The 16,367-nt window shown below is 40.9% G+C and overlaps 1 protein-coding gene across 3 annotated transcripts in view; it reads left to right on the top strand.

Annotated features, from left to right (window-relative positions):
* ENTPD1 (ectonucleoside triphosphate diphosphohydrolase 1) overlaps positions 1 to 16,367 on the top strand; it is a 114,029-nt gene that overhangs the window by 78,956 nt on the left and 18,706 nt on the right. For all 3 annotated transcript variants that reach the window (XM_073685031.1, XM_073685030.1, XM_073685032.1), the window contains exons 2-3: positions 1,100 to 1,227; positions 11,891 to 12,008. In XM_073685031.1, the coding sequence (XP_073541132.1) occupies positions 1,100 to 1,227; positions 11,891 to 12,008 (246 nt within the window). The remainder of the gene's footprint in view (positions 1 to 1,099; positions 1,228 to 11,890; positions 12,009 to 16,367) is intronic.

Below are 16,367 nucleotides of genomic sequence, written 5' to 3'. Positions count from 1 at the left end.
TTTTATGTTCACCCTTCACTACACTTCCTTGCTGGCTATACCTCATGGTGGATGTGTTTTCAGGACTTCCAGCCCTTCAGTTTAGGGGTTTACCTTGTTTGGTAAACTCAAGCTGTATTCCTGTAGTGTCTGTTTGCTTTCCCTCCCAGCTCCTTTTCCTTTTTACAACTGTTAGATTTCTGGGAGGTCACTTGTTTCTTTTATTTTGGTTCTCCTTAGTTTTCCCTCTTTACCCAATATAAACATATTTTAGTTTCTCACCCTGGGTTTTGTATCTTCACACTTTCCTCTTCCCTTGTTTACAGTGTATTGCAGCCTCCCCTCTGGTTCCTCAGGAGGTACGAGAAACCCCTCGATGGCCTTTTAGGGAGTTAGGGCCGAGGTGGCGTGTTGAGTTGTTCGGCTAGGTCCTTTTTAGTCTGCACAGAGACCAGTTGGCAGAAGGCGCGACGTCTCCCTGTGGTTGAACTTACCTTTTTCCTTTACCTGTTTATGATTGTGTACACGTTAATAACAGTCTGTGTGTGCTGTGTATGGGAGACACCACAGCAGCTCCACACACTAGCTCAGAGACAACTGAAAACTAGAGATATTGCCTGCAGAGAAGGAATCTGATGAAAATGCAGGATGCAAGTCATGTAATGGCAGAAATGTGTTATTCACAAACACAACCATGACTTCTTATTCTGGTCAGTCACAAAAGGTATGCTTAAAATTATAGCTCTGATTCATGGAAAGTATCTTATAAATTCAATATGAAAAATAAGAGGATATGTAAAACTATAATATATTAATGGAGCCTTCCCCTTAAAATACAAACTTACCCATAGCTATATGTCCTATACGGTAAGTTGCCTTGATTAGTAAACTTGCCCCTTTGTGTTTTGATTGTTCATTGTTTATAACATATCTGCTTGTTACTGTTAAATAAAAAAGTTCTTGTTTACATCCAAAGGCTAAAACCCTCATGTCATTTCGGACTGACACAATGGAAAACTAATTTGCAAGCATTAGTAGTGCTCAGATACAATGGTACTGAATGCCTGGGCTCATTTTCTTTGCACTCATAGCATTTACATTGCCTTTTCCTTTTTTACAGTTGCAAAACAGAAGAAGACATGGAGCAGAAAGGTCCTCTTCATCCTAGGCGTTCTTTTTATCTTGGGAATAGCTGCTTTAATTGTAGTAGCAGTCGTGCAGAACAGACCTCTTCCAAAGAATCTCAAGGTAAAGCAATTCAAGTCATTATCGTTTCCCATAATATGAGTTATAGTAATGCCTAAAAATATGATGGAGATTTACAAAGGCTTGTTTTTTGTGTGACAAACTGTTGTTACTTTTTTATTGATACCATTTTGGAGGACATAGAATCTTGTGATTTTTTTTCTTTTTATTGCATTTTTTGGAATAGGAATTATGGCATTTAGATTTTTTGTCTTTTAAGTAATTTACTATATGGGTTAATTATTTTATTCAATTTTTTTATTTCCTCATTTGTAGATTGGGAAAAAGGGCATGATTCACACCTTAGTTAAAAAAATAAAAATAAAATAATAAGTAACACATATATATAATGTGTGTATGTGTATACAGTGGTGGCCAAAAGTATTGGCACCCCTGCAATTCTGTCAGATAATACTCAGTTTCTTCCTGAAAATGATTGCAATCACAAATTCTTTGGTATTATTATCTTCATTTAATTTGTCTTCAATGAAAAAACACAAAAAGAATTGTCCTAAAGCCAAATTGGATATAATTCCACACCAAACCTAAAAAACGGGGTGGACAAAAGTATTGGCACTGTTTGAAAAATCATGTGATGCTTCTCTAATTCGTGTAATTAACAGCACCTGTAACTTACCTGTGGCACCTAACAGGTGTTGGCAATAACTAAATCACACTTGCAGCCAGTTAACATGGATTAAAGTTGACTCAACCTCTGTCCTGTGTCCTTGTGTCTACCACATTGAGCATGGAGAAAAGAAAGAAGACCAAAGAACTGTCTGAGGACTTGAGAAACCAAATTGTGAGGAAGCATGAGCAATCTCAAGGCTACAAGTCCATCTCCAAAGACCTGAATGTTCCTGTGTCTTCCGTGCGCAGTGTCATCAAGAAGTTTAAAGCCCATGGCACTGTGGCTAACCTCCCTAGATGTGGACGGAAAAGAAAAATTGACGAGAGATTTCAACGTAAGATTGTGCGGATGGTGGATAAAGAACCTCGACTAGCATCCAAACAAGTTCAAGCTGCCCTGCAGTCCGAGGGTACAACAGTGTCAACCCGTACTATCTGTCGGCATCTGAATGAAAAGGGACTGTATGGTAGGATACCCAGGAAGACCCCACTTCTTACCCCAAGACATAAAAAAGCCAGGCTGGAGTTTGCCAAAACTTACCTGAGAAAGCCTAAAACGTTTTGGAAGAATGTTCTCTGGTCAGATGAGACAAAAGCAGAGCTTTTTGGGAAAAAGCATCAACATAGAGTGTACAGGAAAAAAAAAGAGGCTTTCAAAGAAAAGAACACAGTCCCTACAGTCAAACATGGCGGAGGTTCCCTGATGTTTTGGGGTTGCTTTGCTGCCTCTCGCACTGGACTGCTTGACCGTGTGCATGGCATTATGAAGTCTGAAGACTACCAACAAATTTTGCAGCATAATGTAGGGCCCAGTGTGAGAAAGCTGGGTCTCCCTCAGAGGTCATGGGTCTTCCAGCAGGACAATGACCCAAAACACACTTCCAAAAGCACTATAAAATGTTTTGAGAGAAAGCACTGGAGACTTCTAAGGTGGCCAGCAATGAGTCCAGACCTGAATCCCATAGAACACCTGTGGAGAGATCTCAAAATGGTAGTTTGGAGAAGGCACCCTTCAAATATCAGGGACCTGGAGCAGTTTGCCAAAGAAGAATGGTCTACAATTCCAGCAGAGCATTGTAAGAAACTCATTGATGGTTACCGGAAGCGGTTGTTCGCAGTTATTTTGGATAAAGCTTGTGCAACCAAGTATTAGGCTGAGGGTGCCAATACTTTTGTCTGGCCCATTTTTGGAGTTTTGTGTGAAATGATCAATGATTTGATTTTTGCTTCATTCTCTTTTGTGTTTTTTCCTTGCAAGTAAATTAAATGAAGATAATAATACCAAAGAATTTGTGATTGCAATCATTTTCAGGAAGAAACTGAGTATTATCTGACAGAATTGCAGGGGTGCCAATACTTTTGCCCACCACTGTGTATATATATATATATATATATATATATATATATATATATAGTACAGAGCAAAACTTTGGACACATCTTCTCATTTAAAGATTTTTCTGTATTTTCATGACTTTGAAAATTGTACATTCACACTGAAGACATCAAAACTATGAATTAACACATGTGGAATTATATATTTAACAAAAAAGTGTGAAACAACTGAAAATATGTCTTATATTCTAGGTTCTTCAAAGTAGCCACCTTTTGCTGTGATGACTGCTTTACAATTTTCAGAGTCATGAAAATACAGAAAAATCTTTAAATGAGAAGGTGTGTCCAAACTTTTGGTCTGTACTGTATGTACTGCTGAAAAAAATAAAGGGAACACTAAAATACCACATCCTAAGAGATATCACTGAATGAAATATTCCGCTTGCAAATCTTTATTCATTATATAGTGGAATGTGTTGAGAACAATAAAACATAAAAATGATCAATGTAAAATTAATATCCCATGGAGGTCTGGATTTGGAATGATAATCGAAATCAAAGTGGAAAATCAAATTAGAGGCTGATCCTACTTCAGTGGAAATTCCTCAAGACTAGGAAATGATGCTCAGTAGTACGTGGCCTCCACGTGCCTGTATGACCTCCCTACGACGCCTGGGCATGCTCCTGATGAGGTTACGGATGGTCTCCTGTGGGATCTCCTCCCAGACCTGGACTAAAGCATCCGCCAACTCCTGGACAGTCTGTGGTGCAACGTGACGTTGGTGGATGGAGCGAGACATGATGTCCCAGATGTGCTCAATCGGATTCAGGTCTGGGGAACGGGCGGGCCAGTCCATAGCTTCAATGCCTTCATCTTGCAGGAACTGCTGACACACTCCAGCCACATGAGGTCTGGCATTGTCCTGCATTAGGAGGAACCCAGGGCCAACCGCACCAGCATATGGTCTCACAAGGGGTCTGAGGATCTCATCTGTATACCTAATGGCAGTCAGGCTACCTCTGGCGAGCACATGGAGGGCTGTGCGGCCCTCCAAATAAATGCCATCCCACACCATTACTGACCCACTGCCAAACTGGTCATGCTGAAGAATGTTGCAGGCAGCAGATCACTCTCCACGGCGTCTCCAGACTCTGTCACGTCTGTCACATGTGCTCACTGTGAACCTGCTTTCATCTGTGAAGAACACAGGGCCCCAATGTGGAATCTGCCAATCCTGGTGTTCTCTGGCAAAAGCGAATCGCCCTGCACAGTGTTGGACTGTAAGCACAACACCCACTTGTGGATGTCGGACCCTCATACCACCCTCATGGAGTCTGTTTCTGACAGTTTGAACAGACACATGTTAGTGGCCTGCTGGAGGTCATTTTGCAGGGCTCTGGCACTGCTCCTCCTGATCCTCCTTGCTCAAAGGAGGAGGTAGTGGTCCTGCTGCTGGGTTGTTGTCCTCCTACAACCCCCTCCACATCTCCTGGTTTACTGGCCTGTCTCCTAGTATCTGCTCCATGCCTTGTGCTGACAGACACAGCTACCCTTCTTGCCACAGCTTTCATTGATGTGCCATCCTGGATGAACTGCACTACCTGAGCAACTTCTGTGGGTTGTACTGTAGACACTGCCTCATGCTACTGTACCTCTAGGGGTGAGAGCAATGACAGAATGCAAAAGTGACCAAAACAGCCAAAAAGGATGAGAAGAGAGAAACGGTCTGTGGTCACCACCGCTCCTTTATAGGGGATGTCTGCCGATCATTTCTACCAGTTGTCTGTTCCATTTGCACAACAGCAGGAGAAATTGATTCACAATTTCACAGAAAAGTGATTGACTTGGAGTTACATTATGTAGTTTAAGTGTTCCATTTATTTTTTTGAGCAGTGTATATATTACTTTAACTTAGTACTTAGAGACCATCCTTTGATCACATGTGCTGTCTGGTATTGCAGTATTTAGTAGAACTGCTGTTTTTCTATGGTGCGAGGGAAGGGAAATCATGCGCGCCAGAACAGTCCTTAACAGGAACCACCAGTGGCCAATTTTTGCTATTATTTTATTCCCACGCCCCTGAGTATTCTGTGTTTTTTTTTGTTTTTATCCACCATATGGTTACAGACTTTTTATTTGATGCTAATCTTTATGGTTTTTACCAAGAGGCAAGGGTCACAGGGTTACAGAATAGCCAAAAAATAGGCCCCCAGATGTTCCATTGGAAAAGACCATAAACATTTTCACAAAATAAAAAAGTCCAGATCGTTGGAACCATATGGTGGATTTAATAATAAAAAAAAGTCATACTGAGGGAAGCAGCGGGAATAAAATAAAAGAAAAAACTGCCCACTGGTGACAGGTCCATATTAAATGCTGCTGTCAGTCAGAGATTGACAGCGGCATTTAGGTAAGCTAAGCAGCAGCGATCAGATTTAGCCACGGTCGCTGCTGTTTGAGGGAGGTGCCACCTCTAACAGCAGCGATCGCAGATAGCTCAGAATGGAATTGGAAAATCTCCAGCATTACAGGATTCTATGAACGTTATGGGGCTTTTTTTATGGGAATTGCAGTGGTGGTTCTATTGCCTGTCACCAAACCTTTCCCTGAATGGGCATGAAGAATTTTTACCAAACATGTGCAGAATAGGACAATCGAAAGGGCCACTTATTTTGCCGCAACTATAACGAAAAAACAGTGTTTTTCAAAAATCATGGCAAAAATGTTGCGATTTCCCCATTAATATAGGGGGAAAAAAAGCCTCTCGGTTGCAACATGTGAACACAGCCTAACAAGCACCAAACTTTGCTGACTGCTTAGCGTATTGATACACCCACTGACCTTACAGTTGTAAATTTATTTATACATTTCCTGGAGGAACAATAGAAAAACAATACAACATATGGTTCTAAGAAAAGATGATAAAAAAAACAAATATTTACTAAAACAGACATGACGGGAGACATGAGAGGTTCCTTTTGAAGTTATAAAATGTACCCAAATGTCAGGATCAGGAGTTTTATATTTTATTTATTTATTTTTGGAGGGGGAACTTTTCATATCATAAAGACGCCGCTAGGATTGTTTTCTACATAAATATGTCAATGTTGTACATATGAGAATTGTGGGGTCAGGGAAACTTTCCTTAAAGAAAGCTTCATCCTAGATATGTGTAACCCATAATTAAGATGGCAGCGCATACTCCATAATATGCCTTATCTCCCCTTGTCAGGTTTATTTTCATTGTGCAGCTTTTATCCAAGAGAGAACCTCATTAGTGTCAGCTTCAGACTGTAACGTACCATTTACTGAGTCTGGGAGAGATTCCAGGACTAAAACTGCTGACAAATGTGCAAGATTATATACAGCATTACACAATTAGGCGGCTCTTACATGTTACAATGTGCCATCCTATATTTATCCTATATAGGCGTACATGTTCTGATGCCAGAGCAAAACTGCAAGGTTGTGTCTATTGACATAGGTATCGGCGTGTGATGCTGCTTATCTTCTCGGCAGTTCGGGATCCGGTCTGACAAAATGCATAAAATGATTTAAAGGGATATTCTGGATGAAACAAGTTATTGTTTTAGGCACTATGTGCTAGATCTGTAGGAGTCTGACTTCTGGGACCTTCGCCGATCGCCAGACTGGGATCCATTTGTTCTCCATTTCAGCAGAGCAGGGGTCACACATGCAAATTAATGCTTTATTCAAAATCTTTGTAACTGATGGAGACGGACTATGGGTAAGTATTTACCCCTTTATGTTAATTTCTTGCTGTATTCTTGGAAGATTTTATACACCTCAGTCTGTTAAAGTTTAGATTACAGCAGACTTCCCAAAATACATTACTTTTGTCAGGGGTGAATCTCGCAAATATTAGAATAATACTTCCTAACAATGCAGAAAATTATACTCCAAAATAATAGCACACAAAACAAAATAACGTTGCCATACGTTTCCCAGATAAATTCTTCATGCAGTGCCCAGATAGTGCCACGGAATATTCAGATAAATAGCGTCATATAGTGCACGGATATACAATGTCGTTAGATAGTGACACACAAGATAAATAATTTGACAGACACATACATACAGTACATCCCGGATAAATCCATTATACGGTGCTCAGATAGCGCCATGAAATATAAAGATGGTGTCAGGAAGTGCACAGATGAGAAATGTCATGAAGTGCACAGATAAAAAAGATACAACGCCCAAATAAATACTTCATTTAGTGCCATGAAATATAAAGATGGTGTCATAAAGTGCACAGATAAATAGTACTTACAGCACATTATCAGATAAATATGTCATACAGTGCCCAGATAAATACAGTAAAGACCAAAAGTTTGGACACACCTTCTCATTTAAAGATTTTTCTGTATTTTCATGACTATGAAAATTGTACATTCACACTGAAGGCATCAAAACTATGAATTAACACATGTGGAATTATATACTTAACAAAAAAGTGTGAAACAACTGAAAATATGTCTTATATTCTAGGTTCTTCAAAGTAGCCACCTTTTGCTTTGATGACTGCTTTGCACACTCTTGGCATTCTCTTGATGAGCTTCAAGAGGTAGTCACCGGAAATGGTCTTCCAACAATCTTGAAGGAGTTCCCAGAGATGCTTAGCACTTGTTGGCCCTTTTGCCTTCACTCTGCAGTCCAGCTCACCCCAAACCATCTCGATTGGGTTCAGGTCTGGTGACTGTGGAGGCCAGGTCATCTGGCGTAGCACCCCATCACTCTCCTTCTTGGTCAAATAGCCCTTACACCTCCTGGAGGTGTGTTTGGAGTCATTGTCCTGTTGAAAAATAAATGATGGTCCAACTAAACGCAAACCGGATGGAATAGCATGCCGCTGCAAGATGCTGTGGTAGCCATGCTGGTTCAGTATGCCTTCAATTTTGAATAAATCCCCAACAGTGTCACCAGCAAAGCACCCCCACACCATCACACCTCCTCCTCCATGCTTCACGGTGGGAACCAGGCATGTAGAGTCCATCCGTTCACCTTTTCTGCGTCGCACAAAGACACGGTGGTTGGAACCAAAGATCTCAAATTTGGACTCATCAGACCAAAGCACAGATTTCCACTGGTCTAATGTCCATTCCTTGTGTTCTTTAGCCCAAACAAGTCTCTTCTGCTTGTTGCCTGTCCTTAGCAGTGGTTTCCTAGCAGCTATTTTACCATGAAGGCCTGCTGCACAAAGTCTCCTCTTAACAGTTGTTGTAGAGATGTGTCTGCTGCTAGAACTTTTTGCAGCTGCACTTGGGGACACTTTCAAAGTTTGCCCAATTTTTGGCATTGACTGACCTTCATTTCTTAAAGTAATGATGGCCACTCGTTTTTCTTTACTTAGCTTTTCTTGCCATAATACAAATTCTAACAGTCTATTCAGTAGGACTATCAGCTGTGTATCCACCTGACTTCTGCACAACACAACTGATGGTCCCAACCCCATTTATAAGGCAAGAAATCCCACTTATTAAACCTGACAGGGCACACCTGTGAAGTGAAAACCATTTCCGGTGACTACCTCTTGAAGCTCATCAAGAGAATGCCAAGAGTGTGCAAAGCAGTCATCAAAGCAAAAGGTGGCTACTTTGAAGAACCTAGAATATAAGACATATTTTCAGTTGTTTCACACTTTTTTGTTAAGTATATAATTCTACATGTGTTAATTCATAGTTTTGATGCCTTCAGTGTAATGTACAATTTTCATAGTCATGAAAATACAGAAAAATCTTTAAATGAGAAGGTGTGTCCAAACTTTTGGTCTGTACTGTACTTCATATAGTGCCCAGACACTTCCATGGAATATAGAGATTGTGTCATAAAGTGCACAGATAAATAATACATACAATACAGTTACAGATAACTTTCTTCCTAAAGTGTCCAGACAGTGCCATGAAATATATAGACAATATCATAAAGTGCATAGGTGTATATATTGTGGAGATAAATGGCTCATGTGACAATACAGTGCCATACACTTACCATATAACACCAATACATCTCCAAAAATGTCTTAGGCTATGTTCACATGTCCAATAATCATCATTTAGAACGGATCCAGTAGCAATCCATTGACAAAAAAGTTGTGCAGACAAAACTTTTTTGTCTGCTTGAAAACTTTTTTAACTGGATTCATGTTTTTTAACATTGAAATCTATGAAAAACGGATTTGTTAAGTAGCCATCCGTTTTTTTCTCTTAACTGGATCCGTTTTTTTTACATTGAAGTCTATGGAAAATGGATCCATTAAGTAGCCATCTGTTTTTCTCCCATTTGAAAAGGATCCATTTTTTGCTTACTGGATCAATTTCAAGTGAATGATTACTTGAAAGTTCACATGTTGAGTAGTATATGTTGAATATTGATTTTTACACCTCCAGTAAGAAAAGAAAAACAGACTTCAATGTAAAAAAAAAAAACGGATCCAGTCGAGAGAAAGAACGGATGGCTACTTAACGGATCCATTTTTCTTCAGTGTTAAAAAAAACACGGCTAGAAGTCGTGTAGATGTTTGGCACGCGCTTTACCCGCCATGTGAGGTGTATTTATAAAGGCATCTAGATTCAAGCAGGTGGCTTCCATTCAGTTTATTATCAATTCTCCCACATTTACGGGAAGTCAGAGAACTAAAGGACAAACATAACGCCACGACCTGACGTTTATCTGATTTGTTTTGTCAGGTTCAGAACAATATCCTGTAAGGAATCAATCGCTCATATAAACATTGACATTTCCGAAACTGGGGAGACCTTAGAAGAAAATTGTGCTGCAGCATTCTCCTCTATAGGAAGGTGGATTATTCCTGTTACACTATAACTGGATTCTGAAATATTATAGATGCAGCTAATATAATTAAACTACAGATATATTTTCTACACACCAGCAAAATATCCTGGTTTAAATATACAAAAAAACTTTAAGAAACTTTGTAAATACTTTTAGTCTCTTACGGATCCCAAGTTCTAATGCAATTTGCCAGCTCGGTGCTCAGATCTGATGTGTATATTTGTGCACTACCCTGTGGGATATGCTCTTTCATAACTGTAAAGCTGGCCATATACATTAGACTTATGTCGGCCAAACCCACCGATATCGACGGGTTCGGACAACACTCTGATGTGTATGGGGGCGCCATTTAATGATGGTCAGGAGTTATGTCGATCAAGCATATCCAATTTCGGACTGCCAAGCACACATTGTTCTCCCAGAGATAACCCGCCTGCCGACATGTGAGTCGGTGGCTTTCTTATGGGGAACACCGGAGCGTTCGGCCAAATGAGCGCTCATGTGTAAGGGAGAGTCGGCCGATATCGCTGTCAGCTGAACAATCTTTTGTCCGACAGCCATCTAATGTGTATGGCCGACCTTACTCTATGTTGTTCAGGGGATTAAATGGGATGTTTCTTTTAGAAAACCCATTCTAAGTTATTATGGGGAAATCTTCCATTCAGGATCCTTATCTCTTGGAGGGTAGCGGTTATAGAGAGTATTCCTCACTCTGGAGGACCTGCCTTGTCCTTCATTTATTCAGATTTAATGGAAATTGTGTAATACTTAATTTCTCCTGTAGAGTTGCTGCAGAAAAAAAAATGTCCACCTACTGCCAAGTTCCCCACAGATTACAGAAGGGAACGTTTTATTATCATCTTTTTGGCGAGGAACTTTTGTCACAAGTAGAGATTGTCCAAATGGCCCTAACACATTGACACCCCTCCACCAATGCATTTTTGTACCTTTGCTTTCTGTATAAAGTCACTTTCATTGTGGAATAGGAACTAGATTTTAGGAACGTATAATTGAAAGGGCTGACAAACCCAAACTCCATGGTCCTATGGGGGTTGTCACTATGGATGAAATCACTGGTCTCATGACCGCTTATTAATATGCTGTATCAATGACTCTCACCACAGGAATCATCTATGAATATTTTCCAAAGTATTTATACACATGTTATAGAATTATTGTGTTGATCCTTTTTGAATCATTAGTCATATATGATGGTCTAAATTAGCAGTGTGAATGGTGGGCACATGTAATGCAAGGTGTGGGAAAGACTAAGTGCAACACGAAGTGAAGAGGAGGAGGAAGTCCAAACACTAGGGAAAGGGGGCGTGGAGACCCCTAGGCAGATCTAAAATAACCCTGTCTAACCTACCGTCTCTATATAGGTTCCTATCGCCGAGCAGGACCCTAAACCCTGGATGACCCTAGAGCTTGGCCCTAGATAGGGAGGGTGAGGGGTGAGCACTGGTCTGGCCCCACTACAAACTAAAGACAACAAGGTAGACAAACAAAGGGAATAAACTTAGCTTGAGCAGACACCAGAGGTGTAATGCCAACTCTCCTCCAAGGGCACCAGAGAAGACACTAGCCAACTGCTAGTGCTCCAAGCCTGTACAGAAGTATCATCGGCGATTTCCCTGGAGCAAACTGAGTGTTTTTAACTCCCAGGCAAGAGTGTGTAAATCAGCAGCAGGAGGGAGGTCACCGAGGGGTCCTAAAGCAGAAGGATTAACAAGGTGTCTGCAATGCCAAGAGCAGTTACCTTCTACAGCCAGATCCAGAGCGACTGTCTATTACACCTGACACACCCGTGACAGCACAAAGCTGTATAAACAGTAAGCAGTGTTAGTAACAAATGGTTAACTGATGGTTTGTTTTTTCTTCTCAGTATGGCATTGTGCTGGATGCGGGCTCCTCACACACCAACCTGTATATTTATCAGTGGCCTGCGGAGAAGGAAAATGACACTGGAGTTGTTGAACAGGTGTACGAATGTAAAGTTGATGGTTAGTATCTATCTCATGTGATTACGAAGATCATTGCACTATGGAGGGAATGTATCTTTAGACATTTTTTTTAAATAATTTTTTATGATATTTTCGAAGTTTCGATGTCATTATCAATGTAAAGAAAGTGCAGAAATGTGAACAACCGGGACAATATTGCTCTTCTATAATTTCTTCAATTGGAAATCAGCGGTATTCTTATATATAACACATAATGCCAAATTCTTAAATCTTGCATATCTATCAAATATATTTAAACTAGATCTGTATTCTGACAAAACCTAAGACAAAAATAAAATGAACATATACCCTGCTGTAAGTATATAATGAAATGCAATAGTGCGTATAAATAACATAATTTATAACAAAGAGAAAATGGAGCCTTCAATAGCTTAGAACGATTATTCAAATTTTATTGCATATAAAGATTAAAATCAGTAACAAAAAACACCCATATAACATTTATACACAAAAATGTGATCAACACTTTCCTCAAGCTGTGAGTAGCCAGTGGCGCCAATTACAATGTGGTATCATGAATAGTGACTATGCCACAAGGGCAAATGGGTTGTTGTATAATATATAAATAACATAGGCTACTTAATAAACACTGTTTTTGATCAAAAAAAAGTGTAAAAGCCATCCCACCAGCGTCAAGGTGTACCCAAATTGGGACGTTCCTAACCTCTAGTATTAAAACCTTACCATGCGTCAAAGTGATGTCAATGTGAGTAAGGGCCGAGCAGGACCGGGTCCCGAATGTATACCCAGCAAATGAAAGCTATATAAGCGGAATGTCCAGCTCAAAGAAAGGGAAGCCACATCCTTACCTGCATTAAGTGCAGAAACCTGAAACTTAACTGAAAAAAATGAACTGGAGTATAAGTTGGTATGCATGCTCCAGTTCTGCTCGGCCCTTACTCACATTGACTTACAGCAGGGCATATGTTAATTTTATTTCTGTCTTGGGCTTTGTCTGCTTAATAGCCAGTGTGAACATGCTCCTATTTTGCATGCATACCAACTTATACTCCAGTTCATTTTCTTTGGTTAAGTTATAGATCTGTATTCTGTAGAGATCACTTCTCAGCAGTAACTTCCTGTTCTGTAGAGATCACTTCTCAGCAGTAACTTCCTGTTCTGTAGAGATCACCTCTCAGCAGTCACTTCCTGTTCTGTAGAGATCACTTCTCAGCAGTCACTTCCTGTTCTGTAGAGATCACTTCTCAGCAGTCACTTCCTGTTCTGTAGAAGTCACTTCTCAGCAGACACTTCCTGTTCTGTAGAGATCACTTCTCAGCAGACACTTCCTGTTCTGTAGAGATCACTTCTCAGCTGACACTTCCTGTTCTGTAGAGATCACTTCTCAGCAGATACTTCCTGTTCTATAGAGATCACTTTTCAGCTGTCACTTCCTGTTTTGTAGAGGTCACGTCTTAGAAGTCACTTCCTGTTCTGTAGAGATCACTTCTCAGCAGTCACTTCCTGTCCTGTAGCGATCACTTCTTAGTAGTCACTTCCTGTCCTGTAGAGATCACTTCTCAGCAGTCACTTCCTGTTCTGTAGAGATCACTTCTCAGCAGTCACTTCCTGTTCTGTAGAGATCACTTCTCAGGAGACACTTGCTGTTTTGTACTGATCACTTCTCAGGAGACACTTCCTGTCCTGTAGAGATCACTTCTCAGTAGTCACTTCCTGTCATGTAGAGATCACTTCTCAGTAGTCACTTCCTGTCCTGTAGAGATCACTTCTCAGTAGTCACTTCCTGTCCTGTAAAGATCACTTCTCAGCAGTCACTTCCTGTCCTGTAAAGATCACTTCTCAGCAGTCACTTCCTGTTCTGTAGAGATCAATTCTCAGCAGATACTTCCTGTTCTGTAGAGATCACTTCTCACCAGTCACTTCCTTTCCTGTAGAGATCACTTCTCAGTAGTCACTTCCTGTCCTGTAGAGATCACTTCTCAGTAGTCACTTCCTGTCCTGTAGAGATCACTTCTCAGCAGTCACTTCCTTTTCTGTAGAGATCACTTCTCACCAGTCACTTCCTGTTCTGTAGAGATCACTTCTCAGGAGACACTTGCTGTTTTGTTGTGATCACTTCTCAGGAGACACTTCCTGTCCTGTAGAGATCACTTCTCAGTAGTCACTTCCTGTCCTGTAGAGATCACTTCTCAGTAGTCACTTCCTGTCCTGTAGAGATCAATTCTCAGTAGTCACTTCCTGTCCTGTAGAGATCACTTCTCAGCAGTCACTTCCTGTTCTGTAGAGATCACTTCTCACCAGTCACTTCCTGTTCTGTAGAGATCACTTCTCAGCAGATACTTCCTGTTCTGTAAAGATCACTTCTCACCAGTCACTTCCTGTCCTGTAGAGATCACTTCTCAGTAGTCACTTCCTGTCCTGTAGAGATCACTCCTCAGCAGTCACTTCCTGTTCTGTAGAAATCACTTCTCAGGAGACACTTCCTGTCCTGTAGAGATCACTTCTCAGCAGTCACTTCCTGTTCTGTAGAGATAACTTCTCAGTAGTCACTTCCTGTTCTGTAGAGATCACTCCTCAGCAGTCACTTCCTGTTCTGTAGAGATCACTTCTCAGCAGTCACTTCCTGTTCTGTAGAGATCACTTCTCAGTAGTCACTTCCTGTCCTGTAGAGATCACTCCTCAGCAGTCACTTCCTGTTCTGTAGAGATCACTTCTCACCAGTCACTTCCTGTCCTGTAGAGATCACTTCTCAGTAGTCACTTCCTGTCCTGTAGAGATCACTTCTCAGTAGTCACTTCCTGTTCTGTAGAGATCACTTCTCACCAGTCACTTCCTGTCCTGTAGAGATCACTTCTCACCAGTCACTTCCTGTCCTGTAGAGATCACTTCTCAGTAGTCACTTCCTGTCCTGTAGAGATCACTTCTCAGTAGTCACTTCCTGTCCTGTAGAGATCACTTCTCACCAGTCACTTCCTGTCCTGTAGAGATCACTTCTCAGTAGTCACTTCCTGTCCTGTAGAAATCACTTCTCAGTAGTCACTTCCTGTCCTGTAGAGATCACTTCTCAGTAGTCACTTCCTGTCCTGTAGAGATCACTTCTCACCAGTCACTTCCTGTCCTGTAGAGATCACTTCTCAGTAGTCACTTCCTGTCCTGTAGAAATCACTTCTCAGTAGTCACTTCCTGTCCTGTAGAGATCACTTCTCACCAGTCACTTCCTGTCCTGTAGAGATCACTTCTCAGTAGTCACTTCCTGTCCTGTAGAGATCACTTCTCAGTAGTCACTTCCTGTTCTGTAGAGATCACTTCTCAGTAGTCACTTCCTGTCCTGTAGAGATCACTCCTCAGCGGTCACTTCTTGTTCTGTAGAGATCACTTCTCTGCAGTCAATTCATGTTCTGTAGAGATCAAATTTAACAATCACTTCCTGTTCCATAATGATCACAGGGCAATAGGCTCATAATCGTCAGAGTCAGGAATACAATAAAAGTATAATAAATAAAAACACAGGCTATTCACACTAGGTGATGTCCCTGATCACCACCTCCACTTCTCTGCACAGTGACATCTGCACAGGTGACAGAGCATGCCCACATCAGCTATTAACCAGTTTCCCAATTATCCTTGTACAATGATTTAAAAACTCCGAGAATTTTTTCAACCAAGTCCCACCCTTGAGAACCATATGGTTTGCATGGCGGTGTCTGATACTCTTTCAAACTTTAGTGGGTTGAGCTATTCTTAACTTTTGCTACTAATTGTGGTCAATATAGACTCCCGTTGTCCCAATAAGCGGGGGGTGCGACCCCCAAAATATCAAACATTAAAAGAAGTTAGAAAAGTACTTTTCATGTGACTGATTAAGACATGTGAATATCTATAAAAGGTAATAGTCCTTCACTCCGAACCTCGCCGCCTCAGCCTATCAATGCCCATATACTATTCATCGGAATGTCTGACATGTAATCCTACATTTCGCCTGCAGTGGCCACTGCTGGGCAATGTGTACGGCTTACTAAAGTGTTCCAGCTTTTATCAGAAGCGATCAATTGATCATTGGCTTTGTCTTCATGAGACATAAACCCTTTTTCCTGCATATCCACATTTGACATTTTTCCTAATATTGGTTTTGTATGCGACAACAGAAATATAAGCACCTGCATAAATCAGATGATTGTGAGATGAGTCCTTCAAAGTCCCATCTTAGAAGAACGCGGGACGTCTAAACTGTGGTTCCTTCTGTTTGTTTCACTATTGCTCTCTTTATCCCCACTCATCCATCTTTATGACTAAGATAAACTAAAGAAATAGGATATTCTGTTGCGGGTTTCCAAAAATAGACATCCGTGAGTGATTAATGAGACTGAATTCCTGTGC

This window comes from Phyllobates terribilis, unplaced genomic scaffold (genome assembly GCF_046119375.1).
Source record: "Phyllobates terribilis strain yellow unplaced genomic scaffold, ASM4611937v1 Scaffold_5__5_contigs__length_657084704, whole genome shotgun sequence".
In the NCBI taxonomy this organism is placed as follows: Eukaryota; Metazoa; Chordata; class Amphibia; order Anura; family Dendrobatidae; genus Phyllobates; species Phyllobates terribilis.
The sequence above is the reverse complement of the archived record's forward strand: the minus strand, read 5'-3'. Positions and strand labels throughout refer to the sequence as shown.